General features: G+C 38.6%; 1 protein-coding gene across 1 annotated transcript; it reads left to right on the top strand.

The window, feature by feature from the left end:
• The first annotated feature begins 4,418 nt into the window (after positions 1–4,418).
• LOC107820486 (putative small nuclear ribonucleoprotein F) lies at positions 4,419–7,597 on the top strand. The gene is made up of 5 exons (XM_016646775.2): positions 4,419–4,558; positions 5,419–5,506; positions 5,625–5,662; positions 6,811–6,875; positions 7,226–7,597. The coding sequence occupies exons 1-5, from the start codon at positions 4,556–4,558 to the stop codon at positions 7,293–7,295; spliced, it is 264 nt and encodes an 87-aa protein (XP_016502261.1). The 5' UTR covers positions 4,419–4,555; the 3' UTR covers positions 7,296–7,597.
• Positions 7,598–22,330: the final 14,733 nt, after the last annotated feature.

Below are 22,330 nucleotides of genomic sequence, written 5' to 3' on the forward strand. Positions count from 1 at the left end.
TCATACATTGCTCTAAACGCGAACCTGGGCACGGACCCCAAATGGAGTATACGCAGAGAAGGCCGATATCGTGGCCAAGGTACACAAGACGGAGGAAACGAAAGAGTTAGTCTCCAAGTTATATTCGAGATGCTATAGGCTCAACAAGCCGCTATTGCTCAACTACAAAATCAATATAGGACTCCGAGTAGGGTTGAGCTAGAAATCACTCGCCGTACCGAGCCAATGCCAGAAAGGTCGAATAATAACGAACTGGGGACCGATCCTGCAATTACGAAAATTCTCGAGGAGCTCACCAAAAGGATCAAGTCTATAGAAAAGAAAATTGAGGCTAATGATAAAAAGATAGAAACTTAAAACTCACGGGCTGATCAAATACCGGGGGCACCACCGATATTGAAAGGACTAGATTCTAAAAGTTCGTGCAAAGACCCTTCCCCCTGGTGCGACTACGAAGCCAATCCCCAAGAAGTTCTGTATGCCTGAGATTCCCAAGTATAACGGGACGACCGATCCGAATGAACACGTCATCTCATATACGTGCGCCATCAAAGGGAATGACTTGGAAGATGATGAAATTGAATTCGTACTGCTGAAGAAATTCGGGGAGACTCTATCAAAGGGGGCCTTAATATGGTATCATAACTTACCCCCTAATTCTATTGATTCGTTTGCTATGCTTGCAGATTCTTTTGTAAAGGCACAAGTCGGAGCCATTAAAATTCCAACAAGGAAGTCGGACCTTTTCAAGGTAAGGCAGAAAATAACGAGATGCTTAGGGAATTCGTATCTCGGTTCCAAATAAAGAGAATGGATTTGCCTCCGGTCACCGATGACTGGACCGTTCAAGCTTTCACTCAAGGTCTCAACACTCGAAGTTCCATAACTTCACAGTAGTTGAAGCAAAGTTTAATCGAGTACCCGGCTATCACTTGGGCCGACGTACATAATGGATATCAGTCGAAGATCAGGGTCGAGTATGATCAACTGGGACTCCTTCGTGGTCCGTTTATCCTAGCACACCCATGGATAGGATAAAAAGGGACATCAATCGAGGGCTGAGGTCGAATAGAGATTGATATCAATCGTACAACAGAGATCGTAAAGGCAGTAGGTCTAGGCAAAGCTTCGCACGACATGAAAGGAGAAATGATCGAGGTCAAAATTTACGAGGGCTTGATGCCGAGGAAGATCACGTTAAATATTCAAAATCCGAATAAAGGTACGACCCCATTTCGATTCTTTCTATTTTTTTCACTAACACTTGCAGGCTATCGACAATGATTGGCACAAAGCTTTGGATCTTAAAGCACGTGTTGCACTCTTTTTCTCTTAGACTAGTTTTTGTCCCAAATGGGATTTTCCAGCAAGGTTTTTAACGAGGCAACAATTGTTCGTGCTAACTTAGAGCAATTCAATAGTATCCGAGGTTCCCTACGATAACCCTCAAGTACTTGAGGGGGGGCATTACCCTCGAATGTCTACTTTGTTACAAGGAAATTACTTTATGACAACGGGGCCTCGATAGGAAAATGTTGTAAGGGTCAAACGGTCAGATGAACCGTGCCCACATAGGTTACTCGAGCCCTAACATCAAACATGCCTGCATGTATAATCATTTATTGAGAGAAGTATTTTTTTCCTTACCGATATCTCATGCTTTTAGAAATTTTTTCTATTTCATACTCTTGATCTATTGTGTAAACAGGCTTAAGGGCCGATTTTATCATGACGGAAGTTCGAACAACAAACCCCATGCTTGAGGATTGCCGTCCGGAAAACAAATAAAATTGAACTGCTAACATTTCGAGACCATAAGACCTTAAAGGCGACCCTCGATTTTATAGGCCACGACCACCCTACTCGGAGACTGACGCTTCGGGCAAGCTCTAAGTGAAACGAAAAGTAAGCCTAAGAGGCAAGTTTCGAACTAAAGAAGCTACGACCAAATTAATGCGGATCGGAGACGTCCAAAATCCGCAACAAATACAAAGGCCCAAGGGCTACTCTACTTCGAGTTCGAGCAAATCCTCACTCGATCAACCCAAGGGCTATCTTAACCTGAGTTCGAGCAAACTCTCACTCGGAAACTATCTATAAAGCCTAAGGGCTAACTCTATTTCGAGTTCGAGCAAATCCTCACTTGATCAGCCCAATGGGCTATCTTAACCAGAGTTCGAGAAAACTCTCACTCGGGGACTATCTATAAAGCCTAAGGGCTAAATTTACTTCGAGTTCGAGTAAATCCTCACTCGACTATAAAGCCTAAGGGCTAACTTTACTTCAAGTTCGAGCAAGTTCTCACTTGATCATAAAAGCCCAAGGGCTATCTTAACTCGAGTTCGAGCAAACTCTCACTCGGGGACTATCTATAAAGCCTAAGGGCTAACTTTACTTCAAGTTCGAGCAAGTTCTCACTTGATCATAAAAGCCCAAGGGCTATCTTAACCCGAGTTCGAGCAAACTCTCACTCGGGGACTATCTGTAAAGCCTAAGGGCTAACTTTACTTCGAGTTCTAGCGAATCCTCACTCGACTATAAAGCCTAAGGTCTAACTTTACTTCAAGTTCGAGCAAGTTCTCACTTGATCATAAAAGCCCAAGGACTATCTTAACCTGAGTTCTAGCAAACTCTTCTCACATGATCATAAAAGCCCAAGGGCTATCTTAACCCGAGTTCGAGCAAACTCTCACTCGGGGACTATCTATAAAGCCTAAGGGCTAACTTTACTTCAAGTTCGAGCAAATCCTCACTCGACTATAAAGCCTAAGGGCTAACTTTACTTCAAGTTCGAGCAAGTTCTCACTTGATCATAAAAGCCCAAGGGCTATCTTAACCCGAGTTCGAGCAAACTCTCACTCGGGGACTATCTGTAAAGCCTAAGGGCTAACTTTATTTTGAGTTCGAGCAAATTCTCACTCGACTGTTAAGCCTAAGAGCTACTCAAAACTCTGGTTCAAATGGTCATTCGGGGTCCATTGATCTCGGTTGAAAGAATAAATCCCCGAGCATGGATTTCTTTAAAGGTCTCCCTCTAAGACCGACACTCGGCGACCTCCTTTACCCGAACCTAAGCAGTTTCCTTTTGTGGAACAGTTTTAGATGTTTTGGCCATCTTGTCTTTGTAAGCAAGGAAAAATAAAGATTGGAATATTTGGTGTTTTGGGAAGAACAAGCAAAGATACTAGACTCAATTCGTTTCTTGCCACTGCATTCCAAAAAATGAGGGAACTATATGTATACAGTCAAAATCGGGCTTGCTTAATTTTGTATGACTAACCGAAATCGGGTTGGTATATCAAAGCTCAGCCTCGGTTATATCGGGCCATGGTACATATATAAATTGGTAAGCTCATGGAATAATGACCGATCAAGATCGAGACCAGCCGTGGTCGAGATCGAAGCAAAAAAAGATTGAGCAGGAACGAAGGAAGCCAGTCAGATCGAATAACAGAAAGCCGAGATATCCGCGATCGGACAAGGATCGTGGCGGAAATCTCGGCCCGTATCAAATCAGGACCGGTTATTTAGCCTATCATAGGATTTACTTCCGTAATTAGAGTTACACCATAATTAGAATTCCTCTACTATATAAAGAGGAATACCCATCATTTGTATAAGAATCTTTTTACATTCATACTGAAACAAAAGCAATATAGATCTTATTTTCTGACTCGTATTTTTGTCCATCAACTTATTCAATATTTACCGTTCTCATACTATTATCACCTTAGGGTACCTTAATTCAAGGCTGAAGCTCTGCTTGCAATACTGGTTTGGTTTATTTTATTCTCTGATTTATTATTTACTTCCTTGTTTATCAATTAGTGTTGAACGAAATCACATATCCTTAAGATCACAATATAAGTTTAATTGTTGCTCGATTTTTAGGGTAAACAATTATTTTTCATATTCTTAACTTTCTACTTTTTAATAGGAGTAATTGTTACAAATGTGAGCCATGTTTATGTAATCAAGTACTTTATGCAATGTTATTTTTGTAGTTATGCTCTCATCTATGTAGAATACTTTCTATTTTTTTGTTTATAACTATGTTAATTGAAAGCAAGACTTATGTTGAATGAGAAGAATAACTTGTGCATATGTGTGTAGTTAAATCTAGCAAATTAAAGGTTATCAATTATTACCTATGTAATTGCTTACTTTTAAGGGATTCTAATTTATTACTATAATTTTGTATACAATTAGCAAATTTGTATATTAAAAGTAATTAAGTGAAAAATTCTATAGTGAGTGTAAATAGTTTTAAAATGTAGGATGACAAGGTAGAAATCTCTCTCTCTTTATTTATTTATTTATTTTATTTATTACCAACCACACCGTAATTAACATGTAAGGTCCATCCTGCACTACATCAAAACAATATGGGGCATTCACGCTCCAAAATAAAGAAGAGGGACATTTATGACATTAATCATACTTTATCAAAACCCTAGCTATATAAATAAAGGCAGACTCCGCCGCCACCACTGCTAGGGGTTTTCTCGAGCTTCAGTAGCAGCTTAGCCGTCTCACCAGCAAATCAACCGAAGCCATGGTAAATTCTCTTAATTTTCTATTTAATTAATGTATAACTCACCGAATTAAACTCGTACTATGTTAATTAATATGAAAAATGAAGCTTTCTCTTCTGTAATTACGTTTACTACTTGTTCATGTACTTGTAGTGTTATAATTCTTCAGCTAGATTTGTATGCAAGAATTTCAGATTTTTGTTATAATGTTTTAGCAGTAGGAAATGTTTGCTGATCTTAAAATTGTTCGATGAACTGATTTACAATTTTGTAGATTTTTAATTTTTTTTGAAGTACACATATATTAGATAAATAAAAGCGGCTAAATAATAAAAGTGGAACTCCAGTATAGTATTTGGTAGGTAGTTCAAGTGGCAAAGGTTGAGGTACTTGTGACTTAGGTCACATGCTCGAGCGCGTATGAACTAAGTCTAGTATTTAAGTGGAGAATGGTACATGGGCGGGTCCATTATCCCGGTTTTGAAAGTTGCGGTTAGTCCTAACGATTGGCTCCAAACAGATTTCTCAACAACATACCCAATATATTCCTACAAGTTGGGTCTGGGAGGGTACTGTAGGTAGACCTTACCCCTACCTTGTACAGGTAGAGAGACTGTTTCTGATAGACCCTCGGCACAGGTTTCTCGGTCATCAAAAAAAATCAGAAGTTTGGTACTGAGAATCTTCTGAAGAACTTCCCGACGTTTTCATCTTTTTCCTTTTTTGGAGTGACTGTACAAAGTCTATTATTATGAGTTTTAGGACTAAAGTTTATATCTTGGCTATAATAATCATCATGGTCTTGTACCATGTACTCATTATTATTGAAGGGACGTAAAAGTAGTGTAACTTACTATATTTGGAACCTTTGGGTATTTTGCAGTCAGTACCAGTTAATCCCAAGCCTTATTTAAACAATTTGACGGGAAAGCCTGTGATGGTAAAGCTTAAATGGGGAATGGAGTACAAAGGTAATTTGCTTGCACTCGCTGATTCCTAACATTATGCTCTTCATTAAGGTTTTTGAGAATGAGAAGTGGGCGGATGTTGTTTGACAAAGCTCCTTTTCTTTGTTGTTTCTGTTTCAAGGGTATCTGGTCTCCGTGGATTCATACATGAACTTGCAGGTAATGCTTTTAATTTGAGTTTCTGTCTTTCTCCATTTCAAATTGTCTGAAAGAACATTATTTAGTGGATCTATGTGCATCTATATCCTCGTGGTATGCTTAACTCTTAATTATGAACCGTTCATTGCTATCCTTCAGGGCACGAGTTGCTGTCTAGACTACCGTATTTACAATTACTGTATTAAGAATTTCCTCATCAAACAGGTTGAAAAGAACTTATTTGAATAGCAAACTCAGTTGGGCGAATTCTTGTTAACTTTGCAATAGTTGGGACATTTCCTTTTGTCTGTTTGTCGATTTTTTGGGGTGGTGGTGGTGGTGGTGGTGTGTTTGAGGAGCAACAGCATTCGGTAAATGCCGAGTTGTGTTCACGAAAGGGTAGCACTTTGGTTTTTGCAATAATATAGATTGATCGGAGATTAAGCAGAAGACACGGAAAAATACAGTACTAACAACGGAATAGGTGTCAAAACTAAGAGAATCAAAGCTCGTGAACTTTTACATGTTTCAAGTCCCTTCCACTGTATGTTCCTTATACCTGAACTGTAGCTATCTGAGAGGTCTGAGCTTCACATTGAGTAAGGCAGTTGTTTCATCTTGAAAACCTCTGTTCTTTCTTTCCGTACAAACCTAAAGATGCAATAAGGATCCGATCCATGTTATGCATTTGAATTTGCGAGCTTATGGTGCCTTTCCCATATATTAGGAAAGTATAAACTGCTCAAGGATGACCCATCGACTTTGAAGCAATACAAAGACTTTTCTCAAAGGTCCTGTGTGACATTTAAGTGTAGTAGGACTGTAGGAGATGAATAGCTAATTTATTTGTCTGCAGCACATAAAAGTAAAACATATCCTTCGCTGTGTCTTTGAAGGATAATTGGGATAAGCATAGCTTAACCTATCCCTGACTACATAAAAAACATAAAAAACATGACTCTGGGAGGAGAACTTGTTTTACAAATGGGTTTACAACTAAAATCAGAAAATTAACGAGCACAAAACAACAAAATTTACAGTAAAAGCATTTTATATTCATTGTCCGAAGAAGTTCGCAAGCTCCTGGTAACCTGCTTGTTCTAGTGATGTGTGCATATGTGCGTGTTTTTGTCGTGCGATGTTTTGAAATCATGTTATTCTTTTTGCAGCTTGCAAACGCAGAAGAATACATTGATGGACAATGCACTGGTTCTCTCGGAGAGATCCTGATTAGGTACCTTCGTGGCTTTGTCTTTTGATCTTGATGTGTGGATCGAATTTGAAATTCATGCCAACATCTGAGCATAATAATCATACTGTCATGGTTATCTGTTCATGATACAGAAATATCTGTATGATAGTTGGTCTCACACATCACTCGATGATAATGATCTGTTTATCTCTTATAAAAACTTATTAATTTGTTTTTAATCAATTGTCTCATGGAAAATCACCAATTCACTTTTGGCAGTCCTTTCATATAGTTATATAACTTTATTTGTAAAAGCATTGGCGAGTGAAATGCCTGCTCGCTAACTAAAATGCGACTTCTCTTACTTAACCTTGTTGCTTTTACGTCTGCAGATGTAATAATGTCCTCTATCTTCGTGGTGTACCTGAGGATGAAGAATTGGAAGATGCTGATCGCGACTAGAAACTATGTTGTATTAGTAGTGTCATCGTTCTTCAAGTGCAATCCGATTTCTGGTTCACTGGCCGTGATGGAACAACGTATTCGTCTCCTTGTATGTATTATCAATGATGTGATAAACTTTCCTAGATTTCTATCTAATGTATGCTGATGGATAGTTGAGGAAGAGGTTGGTGACCTTACTGTTTTACTGGAGCAAAATGAACCAGATATATAACTTGACAGCCATATGATCTTCAGATTATTTTTGTATATTGGCTTATGTTTAGCAAGAATAGACAAATTGATTGGGAGACATTGCATTATTCACTTTCTTCACCAAAATGTATTTACAAGTCAAATCTCTCAATAACAGTCGCATTTGTTCTGATATTTTGGATGTTATAATGAAGTGCTGTTATAGAGGACATATATCATAAAAATTCGTTCCGAGAAAAAACTTGGCTTTTATTGTAAATGATTGTTATATATGGATGTGATAGAGAGATCTGATTGTATGTATAAATCAATTTATTATGATCAGCAATAATCTCACCTAATTAATGTCAATATCATCCTTTCCAAATAGAGAATATTTGATATATATTGCATAAAGAAATTCAATTCACCTCTAAAGAAATTCAATTTACCTTTTCAGAAGCTCAATCTCTTATCTGACTCTGTAATCTTTTCCATTACATTTTAAAATCTCCTATATACAATAATATCATTTGAGATAGAGTTACCTAATCAAATAGACTCATCTCTCAAACTATAAATTCCACTCTTTGCTATAACAATTCATATCATCAATTTCTCTAAGTCACTAACGCCATGACAAAGAAAACTTTTTTTTTTTCTACTCTTATTTCCTTCTCCTTTTACATTTTTTTTTATTATTCGGCTATTCTTTCGCGGAAACTAAAGTTGAAAGCATAAGTACCGAGAAACCTCATGTGACAAAAAGCACAAATATTCATTGGCCGCGACGTGTTTTCCCATTCGCGCCACCGCCGCCAATTCCCTGGAACTCCTCCTAATGATGGTGCCAAAGGTTATGGTAATACTAAGAAAAATTGAGTTGTATTAGAATTGGTTGTAATTATTATTGAGATTAATAAGAAGGAAGTTTAATGTTTAGCTTTAACTATTGTTCGTGCGATTAGTTCTTCAAATTAATACTCTGAACGATATTTCCTCTATCGGGATTGATTTTGTAGTCCTTTACAAATTTATTAATAGTTTTATGCTTTTTTCTACAAGAGATCTTCGTTTTTACATATAAGAGATATAAAAATAACATAGTAACACACGAGATATCTGAAAGATTATGTTCTTCTATTCAAATTGTAAATAGGAGATGCGGTCTACCCTTTTTTTTTTAATTTTATTTTAAATTTCAGTTTCGTAATGCACTTTATGTATTTCATTTCAATTTTTCGCAACAGTGACACTACAAAAAAAGACCAAAAAATTCTCATCCCCCCTCCCCAGGTGTTAGTGACCATGGATTTCTAGGCATTTGGTTTCATATATCAAATGCCTAAAAACATATATGAAGCCCCGGATATAAAGTCGCCTTTATTAGGGAGCGCTTTACCCCCAACGTGGCTCTTTTCGATGCGAATTCGAATTTAGTCGGGCCCCATTAATTGCGGGTACCTGACATCAGAGGGGAAACAAAAAAAGATATAGAATAACTCCTTTAGAATTTGCAATTTTTGAGTGTGGTGGCTTGGTACGACTCTACTTTTCATACCTCTCGTCATCTCCTAGTTCCTATGTAACATTGCTTACGAAAAATCTTGCGTACGCCAATAAAAAAAAATTCTTTTCATAAATTGGTAATTTGTACATCATTTATAGGCGTTCGCTATAACTTTTTAGTTTTTAAATATAATATTTTTTGCTATTATTTTGTAACTTTTAGATATGAATTTACTTTAAAAAAAAAGGTATCGATGTTGGTTGTCAAGCTAAAAATAAATATTTAACAACCTATAATCTTGAAAAAAAACTGATCTACCAACTTAAATAAGGTACCAACCACTTAGAACCAACCACTTAGAACGTCTCTCCAGTAAGCTAAATACATCACTTTTATCTTGGAAAACCCCAAAAAAGTGTTAAAAAGCTTTTCATATCATGATATAATTAAACACTAATCACGAGATTCTTATACAAATAGGCGGTCATATTCACTTTTTACTTTTTTTAAATATATACATAAATTATATATTGATTGTACATATTTATACACATATAATATACAAATTATACATATAATATGCCTTCACCAGCTATTTTTAGTTTAAACGGTTGAGCGGTTATTTAGGTTAATTCTTCATTAATATATAAAATCAATTTATAATTAATTAGAAGAAGAGAAACCGTCAAATAAGCTAGTATTCATATAAATGGACTATAAAAGTTATCATTATTAAGTTGATTACAGAACAATTCCTTCATTTTATAAAAGTTAATTGTAATCAAGAGATTTTTTGCTTCTAAATGATCAGAGACGAGAACCCCTCTTATTTATTTTCTTTTTCATATTATATTTTGAATAGATATAGGGAAATTTCACTCTTTATCTACTACAAATTGCATGCATTTTAAGAATTCTCTTTGTACGTAAACTTCATTACTTAAGATTGATCCAAATCAATATTCATATCTTCGATAAAGTTAATAACTCTCCTAATACTTATGAATATCTCTTCCTTTACAACCCTATAAAACCCCCACTATAGCTACATTCATAATTCATCTTAGAGTACGTACAAACCCTAAATTTCTTAGTGATTAACCATGGCTAAGAAAAGTCTCGTTTTTCTCGTTTGCATTTTCTTGCTTTTTAACCTATGTTTTGCAACTGCGAATGGAGTTACAGCTACGCAAAAATCTGATTCATCCTCACAGGATACAGAAATAGATTGGTTTAATCCATGGTTCCATCCACATTTTCCATGGTTTCATCATCCACATCCACGGCCATTTGTTCATCCTCCGATGCCTGCTGGCGGTTTTCATCATGCATGGCCATTCCCGCATCCACCCATGCCTGCTGGTGGTTTTAAGTTTCCCCATCCATGGTTTCATCGTCATCCATGGCCATTCATGCATGCACCTGTTCCATCTCCACCTAAAGGAGACAAGAATTAATTGAAGATATGAAGAAAATTAAAGTGATTTTCATTAGGTTATTATCTTTAGGATTTATGTCTTAGGTTATTTTGATAAAAATAAATACTAGTCTTAGCCTTTTTGGGTAGTATTTGGGTTTCTGAAGATTTTCCAAGTAGCTTTCGTTGGTACAAATGTTATTTAATTTGATTCAGCTTATTATGAAATAAAATCCAGTTTTAATTATATTATTGCTTTTGTTTTTATCATTTGTAGTTATTTTATGTTGATTGATCTCCATTTCTATTATTAAAACATGTCTATGCATTCTGTTATGCATTAGAATTACATGATCAAGGGACAGAGATATGTACAATATATTGTTTATATCATATTAAGATTCCTATTGATGGAAAATGTGCAACGAGTAACAATTTATAATAAAATATCCAATATTATGCAGCTACGCAGTATCTGGTTTTTTATCCTTGAAATTCCAGTTCTTACTATATATACAAGGCATAAACAAAGGATGCTAAACTAATAGAGTGTTTTTTTAATTAATGATTCCTATTTGATGTAGATCAAAATTAATCGGACTAGTGAATTTTGAATACTAGATGATCAACAAAAAATATCACAATGTGTAACTGAGTTACAAAGTTTAAAAAAAAAATCAGAGATCCTTCTTCTATGTTCTCCTCTCCAACTAAAGATTTCAGTAAATAAAAAGAGACAACGACAAAAGGACTACACCGTGGAAGATGGTAGAAACAGTAGAACTAATTCAACAAATAGTTTAACCAAAAAATAAAAAATAAAAAAAATTCAACAAATAGTAGAAAGGGAAGGAGCTTTGGTTCAACACTGTTATAAGGAAGCAAATAAAATAATTGTAACGATCCGACCGACTGTTTTGCTTTCCAGATCTCCATTCCCCAAAATAAGACTCTCGTATGCGTTTTTATTATTTTATGACTTGCGAGAATGGTTAGTTCGGGTTTGGGTTGAAATCAGAACACTTAGTTCCTTAATAGTGGCTTATAATGTTAAGTTTGACTTGAGTCAACGTTTTGAGCAAACGACCTCAGAACCGGGATTTGACGGCCCCAATAGGTTCGTATGATGATTTTGGACTTCGCTGTGTGTTTGGATCGGGTTTCGGATGACCCGAGAGTGTTTCGACGCTTAATATTGAAAGTTGGTGCACTTAATGTTTTCAAGTTCTTTAAATTTGGTCTGAAGTAGGTTTTGGTGTTATCGAGGTTCGTTTGAGATTCCGAGCCTGGGAATAGTTTCTTATGGTGATTTGTGTCTTGCACACAAAATTTGGTGTCGTTCTGGGTAGTTTATGTATGATTCAGCGCGTTCGGAGTAAGTTGGAAGAACTTGAAGTTCATAAGTAGATTTGATTTGGTTTGGGGTGCAATTCTTAGTTTTGATGACGTGTTCCAAGGGTTCTTTCGAGTCCATTTTATGATTACGAACATGTTGGTATATTTGTACGGGGCCCCGGGTGCCTCGAGTGCTATTCGAACGATGTGCGGAACATGCTTGAATTTTGAAGAAGGGCTGAAGCAGCAACAGTTCTTATGGTGCGTTCGCACCTGCGAGAAGTTAGTTGCAGGTGCGAGCCAATGGGCGTAGGAGCGGCTGGGGGTGGACAGGCTGGTGTCCGCAGAAACGGACTCGCTTTTGCGATTGAGAGATCACATATGCAGAGGGGGCAGGATGGCAAGGTCGCAGGTGCATTAGGTGAGCCGCAGAAGCAGGCTCGCAGATGCAGAGTTTTTTTCGCATGTGCAACCAAGGCTGGAGCGTGCGTATTCCACAGAAGCAAACAATTGCCCATAGAAGCGGCAAAGCTGCCGCAGTGCAAAGATCGCTGGGGCAGTGAAGTGCATTTATATCTGGACTTTGGCTCATTTTTTTCATTTCTCTCATTTGTTGGTCGGATTTAGAGCTCTTTGAAGAGAGGTTTTCACCTAGAACTTTAAGGTAGCTAATTTCTATATTGGAAAACCTAGGTTTTGATAAAAATATGATTTAACCACGAAAACAATTATGACATTGGGTAGATATTATATATTTGAGCTTGTGAGGTTATGGGTAACAATTATCTTCTAAAATTTCCGAAATTCGGGCACGTGGGTCGAGAGTGAATTTTAAGAATCTTCTAGTTTGGGTTGGGTGATCACTCTAATAGCTAAATCATGAACTTGTGAGTGTATACTGATTAATTTATATAATATTTTGGCTAGCTTCGGATTGTTTGGCATCAGTTGAGGCATTAGAGTGAATTTGTGGGCCGGAAAGTGAGCTTTGGGACGAGGTAAGTCTCTTGCTTAACCTTGTAAGAGAAAATAACCCCATAGATGTTTTAAATTACTATTTGCTTCTAATTGTGGGGGCTACGTATGTACGAGGTGACGAGAGTTCCGTGCATAGTTAAAAAATATGCTTAAGTCTGAGTAGTTTTAGGACCCAAATCATGAAATAGTTGTATTGTTTGCACTCTACTTGTTAATTTAAGTGCTTAAATTATATTGAAGCTTGATAAAGGACTCGTAAATACCGAATTTCACTTACTTTGAGTTTTGGCGGATTATTTGACCTTTAATAAATTGTGCTTTCCTTGTGTATTCGTCTTATGATAGCTTTTAAATAGGATGTTCGTAGAGTATTCTCTCTTCTTGTGGAGCAGATCGAACGCCTCGGCAGTATAATAGATGCATATATGGTTCGTGCCGTTTGACTCTCGGCAGTATACACATTATTCTGGATTGGGTCGTATGACCTCGGCATAAATCATGCGTGATAGTGCTCGAAGCCCGATTACACTTGATATTATATTTCTGACTTGAGAAGTTATAACTTATTTATTGGCCCGAAATTTGTTGGAGTTAGAACGTGTCAGTTGGAGATTTTTAAATTGATTATCAGTTAAAGAATTATTTATTCATTGCTTGCTATTGTGTTTTATTATTATTATTAACGTATTTCATGCCTATTTAGAATTTCTGTATTTTAAATTGTTGGCCCATAGTAAGTGTCGATGTCGATCCCTCGTCACTATTTTAAATTGTTGGCCCATAGCAGGTGCATCTGCCATTCATTCAGGCGCGCACCCCCGTTACCCTGCACCATAGTGGTGAGATACTCTCTAAGTCTGTTGCGCAACACCTGCAGTCTCTCTTTTGCATTTACTTTCTGTCTATCTTATTTCAGACAGTAGCATAGGTATTTTGTATATTCTACTAGTTGCTCATACACTTGTGACACCAGATTTTAGGAACATGCTAGTAGACACTATATAATTTTGAGTAATTATTTTACTGTATTTTCTCTTTCATTAGTTTACGCTTTACTTTACTATAATTTTCTACTTCTCATCTGCTTAATAAATAAAAAATAAATACTTTGAAATTATTAAGAAGAATAAATACATGACTAGTTCTCTGGTGGCTTGCGTAGCAGCGACGTTTGGCGCCATCACGGCCTATAAGGAAAATTGGGTCGTGACAACATGGTATCATAGTACTAGGTTCACGTAGGTATCACATGTCATGAGTAGTCCTAATAGAGTCTTGTGGATCGGTGCGGAGACGTCCGTACTTATCTTCAAGAGGCTATTGGGTGTTAGGAAACTTCTCTTTCTTCATCTCCTATCATGCAGTTGATGTCGTGCTAAGTATCTTTCTCTTATTCTCTCACAGATGGTGAGAACGTGCACGACATATGTACCCAACCATGGAGGAACTACTTCCCCTGTTGCTATAGGCCGAGGCAGTGGCCGAGGGAGGGATCTAGCTTGTGGTAGAGGACGAGGGCGTCCTAGAGTTTCTCTAGTTGCGACGAGCCGCAAAAGCTATTGGATAAATGGATCAGGCTACATCCTCCTGCCTTTAGAGGTCAGCGACATGAGGACCCCTAGGACTTTATTGATCGTTGTAGGGATTGACTGCACAACATGAGGATATTAGAATCCCACATGGTGAACTTTACCACCTTTCAGCTGGAGGGAAGGGCCTGTAGATGGTACCAGTCCTATCTTCTTGGCAGACCAGCATGTTCTCTTCCCTTGACTTGGGAACAGTTCACACGTCTTTTTCTGGAGAGATATATTTCATCCTCTTAGAGGGAAGAGTTGCAGGATAAGTTTGAGCAGCTCTAGTAGGGTCAGATGTTGGTGACCGACTATGAGACAAAATTATCTGAGTTGTCTTGCCATGCACTTATGATACTCCCCACCAATGCAGAGAGAGTGCAGAGGTTTGTTGCGGGTTTGCACTTTGGTATCTAGGCCACTATGCCCCGAGAGGTTGAGATGGGGACTCTTTACGAGTAGGTTTTGGAGATAGTTCGGAGGATCGATGGTTTTCATCAGCGGGGCTGAGAGTAGGAACCGAGGGACAAGCGATTTTGATATTCTGGAGGTTTAGTGGTACTCCGTCTGGGGGCCGAGGTCAGCTTGTGAGGGGTCAGTCTAGCATGCCCACATATCCAGCACCACCGCCTTCTCGGGGTGCTCTAGTGCAACCCTACTTCAGCGCCATTCCAAAGAGCTCCTACCGTCCACCGGCCATTCAAGGTTCCTCTAGCGGGAGTTCAGGTCCCAAGAGTCAGACTCAAGGTCGGTCATTTTCCACACCGAGAGGTTGTTTTGATCAAGGAACTTGGTCATGTGAGGTGATTCTGCCCCAGGCTTCAGGGCAAGGCAATATAGCATGGTCATCTGCCTTTGATTACAGCACCAACCGCCACACTAGCCGTCCACCCATCCAGAGGTGAAGGGCATGTGGGTATGGGCCACCCTAGAGGTGGAGGTCAGTCATGTGGCGCTCCAACTATAGTCAACCTCGCAGTCAAGAATCACAAAATCCGCGTGAAGTATGAACTTGTCGACCCGCACTAGCACATCATCTATAATCCCCAATAGCCTCTTCATTGTCCTATCCACCATTTGCAACCTCATGGATGTAGGCCTTGGTTGCCCAATCCCCAATGTCTTAAACACAAAATATGGCATCAGGTTAATGCTTGCCCTAAAGTCGCACAAAGCTTTGGCAAAATCGACACTACCAATAGTGTACGTGATTGTTAAAGCACCGGGGTATTCTAGCTTTGGGGCGATGGAATGTACAATGGAACTCACTTGATGCGTCATCTTGATTGTTTCACAATTCATGGATCTCTTCTTTGTTACCAAGTTTTTCATAAACTTGGCATATCATGGCATTTGTTCTAGAGCTTCCACCAAAGGTACATTTATCGACAAACTCTTTATCATATCAATAAATTTCTTGAACCGGTTCTCATTGTTTCGTTTCACTAGCCTCTGAGGGTATGGTGGAGGAGACCTTGGCAAAGGAGCCTTGGCTTTGGGCACTACAGTTTTCAGTATGTCTATCACGTGTTCCCTAGACGGGTTCACATCATTTTGAGTCTCCTCCCCGTTGTCATCAATGTCAATGTTTACTTCCTCATTCACATTCTCATCACTCACTTGAACATCATTGCTTTGCTCATCATCCTCTTGCACCAACACATCATCACTCATAACCTTTTTTGCATTAGAGGTACTAGCAACTCCACCTCTACCACTCCTTGTAGTCACCACCATAGCGTCGCATGTATTGTTCCCTCCCTTCGGGTTTACTACCGTGTCACTAGGTTGTGCCCCCTTAGGGCGAGTATTCAACGCTAGAGAAATTTGGCCATGTTGGACCTCCAAGTTGTGGATAGAAGTATTGTGGGGTGCTAAGTGGGCATTAAAGTCGGTGTTTTTCTTCATCATTTGCTCAAACATGGATTCAATCCGTCCCATCTCATTGTTGGACGAGCTAAGACCTTGAGACAGAAATGGAGGTGGGTTGTTAGGTTGTTGAAACATTGGAGGCCTTTGAAAGCCCGACCCCCGATTCCTTTGATTACCATTATTCCAACCCCTTGGTTGTTGTTGCCTCCCCAATTGCTATTGTTATTGCCACCTCAGTTGCCTTGGTTACCTTGGTTGCCCCAATTTTAATTGTTGTTCCCCCAGTTGCTTCGGTTGTTGTTATTTGCATTGTTCCAATTTCCTTGTTGATTTTGATTTCTCCAATTTCCTTGAGATCTCCACTGTTGTTATTGATTCAGAGCATTGCCCCGTTGTCCTTGGTATTTGTTCACATAGACACATACTGAACCTCTTCATTTTGATCATCATACCCATCATCTTGGTTGTAATCACTACTGCCTTGCTCATATTGATCTGGATTTCCTTGACTTTGTTGACCTTTTTGCCTCCTTTTTTTGACCATCGTATTTACCCCTTCTATGGAATTCACTTGTTTTAGCCCCTGAACTTGTTACAACTGTGCTTTGGCCAACTGGTTCATGGTTGTAGTTAACTCGGCTATTGCTTGGCCGTGGTCATGGAGCTCTTTGTGTAGGTAAATAATATTAGGATCACCTTGTGGCACATTAGCTCGACTTTGCCACGCCGAGGAAGTATCTTCTATCTCATCAAGTATATCACACGCCTCAGCATAAGGAGTGTTCATAAAGTTTTCCCCGGTGAGTTGGTTAACTACACACTGGTTGGTAGTGTTGATGCCACGGTAGCATGTTTGCTGGATCATTACTTCGGTCATGTCATTGTTTGGATAATCTTTCTCCGTCGTCCGATACCTTTCCTAAATCTTATGAAGCACAATTCATTTGGCTCCTGATTGAAGGTGAGAATCTCATCTCTCAGCATCGCCATATGTCCCAGTAAGAAGAACTTTGCTATGAATTTCTCAGCCAACTCATCCCAAGTAGTGATGGAATGGTTGAGCAATCTCTCAAGACAATTTATAGCCTTTCCCCTTAGAGAGAATTGAAAAATCCTTAATCTTAACACGTCCTTAGAAATGTTAGCTTGCTTACTCCCCCAGCATGTATCAACAAAACCCTTGAGATGCTTGTGGGCATTTTAGTGTAGAGCTTCGGTGAAGAAACCCCGCTGTTCCAAGAGTGTAAGCATCATATTGGTTATTTGAAATTTGCCCGCCCTAATTCGGGGTGGGACTATTGCACTTGCGTATCCTTCGTTGGGCAACACCCGGTGTGCTGCCCTTGCTGGAGGTGGGGGAGGGTTTGGAATATTATCATGAGGTGGTCGGCCTATCCTTTGTGCTTGAGGTTCGGGTTGAATCTCATCTATATTATCATCATCTATCTCCTCTCCCAAAGGCAAATTTCCGGGAGCATCACTGTTAAGATCCATATTGCACCTGAGAGCAATTCACAAAAAAATTAGAAAATTGGAAGGAAAGAAAAATAAAACACACAAATACTCGGAGATATAGCTAAAACCGTTTAACTCCTGGGCAACGGCACCAAAAATTAATCGGTTCCAAAAATGCACTACTATAAAGTAGCAAGGATGGTTGATGTAGTTTTACCCAACAAAGGTCGGGATCAAATCCACATGGAGTTAGGTTTATATCCGATTAGAGATGAGAGTTTTGCTCTTAATTGTACTTCCACAAATGGTTGGTTTTGTTTTCTATTTCTACTTCTATTCTATAACATGCAATAGTTAAAACTAAGTACAATATTTTTGTTGGTTGTTTTCAAAGATTTAAAGGGACTAGGGTAGTGACTTCCACCTAGGTGGATGTCTAGCGGGTATCGAATATTTAGGGTAAGCTTGTTATGATTGGGTTCGCGATATAACCATCACACCTAAGTTCCCCTCTATACCTCTCGGTAGTTTGAGTGACTTTGCCCAATTTGGCTTTCTTAAGTCCAAATGGGTGTTCATGCATAACAAATGATATTGGCTCAAGTCGGGTATTACTATCTCTAGGTTTAACCCTTTAATTGGGGCTATCAATCTCTTGAATGCACCCCAATTCCTTGTTAGCTTAATTTTTCTAAACTTAGTCCCTCTTTATCAAGAAGAGTCTAAGTCATAAAGGCACGAATCAGTGTTTGCAACTACCAATTCTACAATTAAAGCATAAATTAGGCTAAATATCACTAACCCATAAACAGTTAAGCCCTAAAATTCAAGACCCATTAAATATCCACACTAGTGTTGGGTCACAACCCTAGCTATGGATTTAGATACTCATGAAACTAGCAAAAATCAAAGTTGAAGATGGAATATAAGCCATAATATTCAAATACAAGATGAAAATCTAAAGATTGAAGATAAATCTACTCTAAAATTACTCAAAAAGGTAAAAACCAGCCGTTCACATGTTTTCCTTAACAAAACTTAACCTAAAAATATGAAAAAGATCTATTTATACATAGCTGAAAATTCCTGACAAAGATGCCCTTGTGGAGGATTCGTGGACGCATAAAAGCGAGCGTGTCCGCGCTTGGAATTTCACGGCCTTCAATAGTGAGCGCGGTCCGCATTTCTTCAATTCTAAGCTTGGGTTGGACTTGGTTTCGCATACAGTGTAATTTTATCCGCATCAGCGTGTGCTTCCATCGTGGCCGCGTAATTTGGATGCGGACCACATTCTTCTATTAAGCATGACTTGCAGGGTTTCTAAACTTCAATCACCACTCTTAGCGAAAATACCACCGCGGTCGCGTCAGATGTTTCGCGGCCACGCTTTTGCATCGCGGTCAGCGGTGGAAATTGTGTTCAAGTTAGCCTCTATGAACTTTACTTTCGCGGGCCGCGTATTTGTGGACACCTCAGTGGTGGTCCTCACGCGGCCGCATATTTTGTCCACTCTCCGCTCTCCAGTTTCCAGTCTTTAGTATGTGCAAGTTTTACTCTTTGATGAGTTTATTTTGGCTTCTTTGCCTCATTTTGACCAAACTTTTCAAGTAAAGCATAGTAAATTAGTTTTCGGGAATACTTTTACACATTTTTTACCCAAAACCTAAGCAAAAAAGAGCACAAGATATATTAAAATCCATAGTTATCAGCTAGTCCCAAGAGCTTCCTTACAATTTATCCCATGGATCTTTCTCTTGCAATTTAAGAGTGATGTTATGATTGTTTTAAGTCATTTCTTAAGCTGATACAAACACAGTTTAATGGAATAGTGCAAACAATTTGAAGTGATAATGGTAGAGAGTTTGTAAACTCAGCTATGCAGGACTTATGCACATCTATGGGGATAGTTCACCAGAAAACATGTGTCTATGCACCACATCAAAATGGTGTGACTGAGAGAAAGCATAGACACTTGCTTGAAGTTACAAGAGCTTTCAAATTTCAAGGTCATATCCCTATGAAGTTCTGGGGGCATTGTGTTCTGGAAGCAGCACATGTCATTAACAGGTTACCATCACAGACACTCAATGGTAAGTCATCATATGAATTGTTCTTTGATAGGAAGCCTTCCATTTATCATTTGAAAATAATAGGATGTCTTTGTTTTGCAAGTGCATTACCCAAAATTGACAAGTTTTCCAGTAGAGCTATCAGGGTTGTTTTTATGGGATATTCTGGTGTCACTAAAGGGTGCATCCTATATGATTTGGATAGGCACAAGTTCTTTGTCAACAAGGATGTGGTGTTCAAGGAGTCTATATTTACTTTTCAGGTTACAACTGATGATCCTACTAACCAAATCAAGCCTCGTATTCCCAGTACTACTAATGATATTTATAGTTTTGAAGGTGGAAATATAGATGGCCCTACTGCTACAACTATAGAGCAGCTAGATGTCTCTGATGGTAATGTATAAGACATTATCCAACATGTAGAGGATTTAACGACTTTAGATAGCTTTGCAGGATTTGGACAATATGTTGCCTTATGAAGATCAACACAATACCACTGAAAGCATTTCTCCTAGAATCCATGACTCAAAGGTCATCACCTTAGAGACTCCACTTCCTGATCATCATGTGGCACAGACACATCCTAACACTCTAAGAAGATCACATAGGGAACCTAAAGAACCACTCTGGTTGACAGATTATGTAACCACAAGGAAGATAGGCAACACTACCTTATACCCCATCCACAATTATGCTACATATGCTAATCTTTCTACTTCTTGTCCGACATACTTGGGTGTATTTTCCTCAGTTGTTGAGCCCAGAACATTTCAGGAAGATTCTAAGGATCCAAGATGGGTAGAAGCAATGCAAACTAAAATTCAAGCTCTACAGGCCAACAATACTTGGGAACTGGTTCTGGCAAGGGAAAACAATTATAGGTTGTAAATGGGTTTACAAAGTCAAGCTTAAGGCCAATGGTGATGTGGAGAGATTCAAAGCAAGGCTAGTAGCCAAAGACTACAATCAGAGAGAGGGTATTGACTTCAATGAGACCTTCTCCCCTATAGTGAAAATCACCACTGTGAGGACAATCCTTTCATTGGTAGCTATGCATAATTGGCCAATGGTGATGTGGAGTGATTCAAAGCAAGGTTAGTAGACAAAGTCTACAATCAGAGAGAGGGTCTTAACTACAATGAGACCTTCTCCCCTATAGTGAAAACCACCATTGTGAGGACAGTCCTTTCATTGATCGCTATGCATAATTGGCCAGTCCAACAACTAGATGTATACAATGATTTCTTGCAAGGAGACCTACATGATGAAGTTTATATGCTTCTACCACAGGGTTTTACAAGTCAGGGGGAGTCTGGATTGGTTTGTCGACTTGTAAAATCTCTATATGGTCTAAAACAAGCAAGCATACAATGGAACTTAAAGCTTACAGAGACATTGTTACAGGCTGAGTTCAAGCAAAGCAATTTAGACCACTCATTATTCATCAAGAAGAAAGGAGCAGATATAGTGGTAATACTAATATATGTTGATGATATGTTGGTTACAGGAAACAATTTGAAGCTAATTGAAACCACCAAAGCCTTCTTATAACAGGTTTATAAGATCAAAGACTTGGGTGAACTGAAGTTTTTTCTTGGCATGGAGTTCAGCAGATCCAGCAAAGGTATTTTGATTAATCAGAGAAAGTATGGATTGGAAATAATTTCAGACATGGGATTAAGTGGAGCAAAACCATCCTAGACACCATTAGAGACAAATATCAAGCTGACAGTTCCAGAACTGGACCAGATGATGTGTGCAATAGAAGATCAAATGTTGGCAGATGTAGGCCAATATCATAAGCTTATTGGAAAGCTATTGTACCTGACTATGTCCAGACCAGATATTGCATTCTCAGTACCCTCAGCCAATTTATGCAGCAACCAAAAAAGTCTCATTGGGATGCAACTATAAGAGTAGTGAAATATATTATAAGGGAACTAGGACTGGGAATCTTACTGAGCAGTCAAAATTTAAGTGAAATCAATATTTTTTGTGATGCTGATTGGGCCTCATGTCCTAACACTAGAAAGTCGATGTCAGGGTACCTAATCAAGCTTGGAGAATTACCAGTTTCATGGAAGTCAAAAAAGCAAAACACAATTTCAAAAAGCTCAATTGAAGCTGAATATAGAAGCATGGCAAGTGCAGTTCCAGAAGTTGTTTGGCTAACAACATTACTAAAGGAGTTGGGAACAGAAGTGAAACTTCCAGTATATGTACATAGTGATAGCAGAGTTGCAATGCAAATAGTATAAAATCAGTATTTCACGAAAGAACAAAACATATAGAGATCGACATAAAACAACTTCTAAGTTCAGTCGATACTCCTCTAGCTTTGGATGCTGCAATTATGGGTAGAACAAGGCCAAGCATGGCTAAAATCCGAGTAGAAGTGGACTTGTTGAAACTGCTACCTCAAAGTGTTTTTGTTGGACAAGAGTATGAGGACTCACCTCTCAAAGGGTACACTCAAAAGTTGGAGTATGAAGGGGTCCCAAAATATTGTAAACACTGCAGGAAAATTGGTCATTATATGGTTAATTATAGGGCTCTTGAATAAAAGAAAGCTAAAAACAAAGAAGAAGAAGTTCAGATTCAAGTTAAAGTCCCTCAGCCATCCTCAGGGCAAGAGGGAAACATTCCAG

Source organism: Nicotiana tabacum, chromosome 9 (genome assembly GCF_000715075.1).
Source record: "Nicotiana tabacum cultivar K326 chromosome 9, ASM71507v2, whole genome shotgun sequence".
Classification (NCBI taxonomy): domain Eukaryota; kingdom Viridiplantae; phylum Streptophyta; class Magnoliopsida; order Solanales; family Solanaceae; genus Nicotiana; species Nicotiana tabacum.

Bases quoted from the DNA above. Each gene is read 5' to 3' on its own strand.
- LOC107820486 (XM_016646775.2), top strand. The intron at 5,507-5,624 runs GTAATTTGCTTG...TTCTGTTTCAAG, and splicing joins ATGGGGAATGGAGTACAAAG to GGTATCTGGTCTCCGTGGAT. The intron at 6,876-7,225 runs GTACCTTCGTGG...TTACGTCTGCAG, and splicing joins CTCGGAGAGATCCTGATTAG to ATGTAATAATGTCCTCTATC.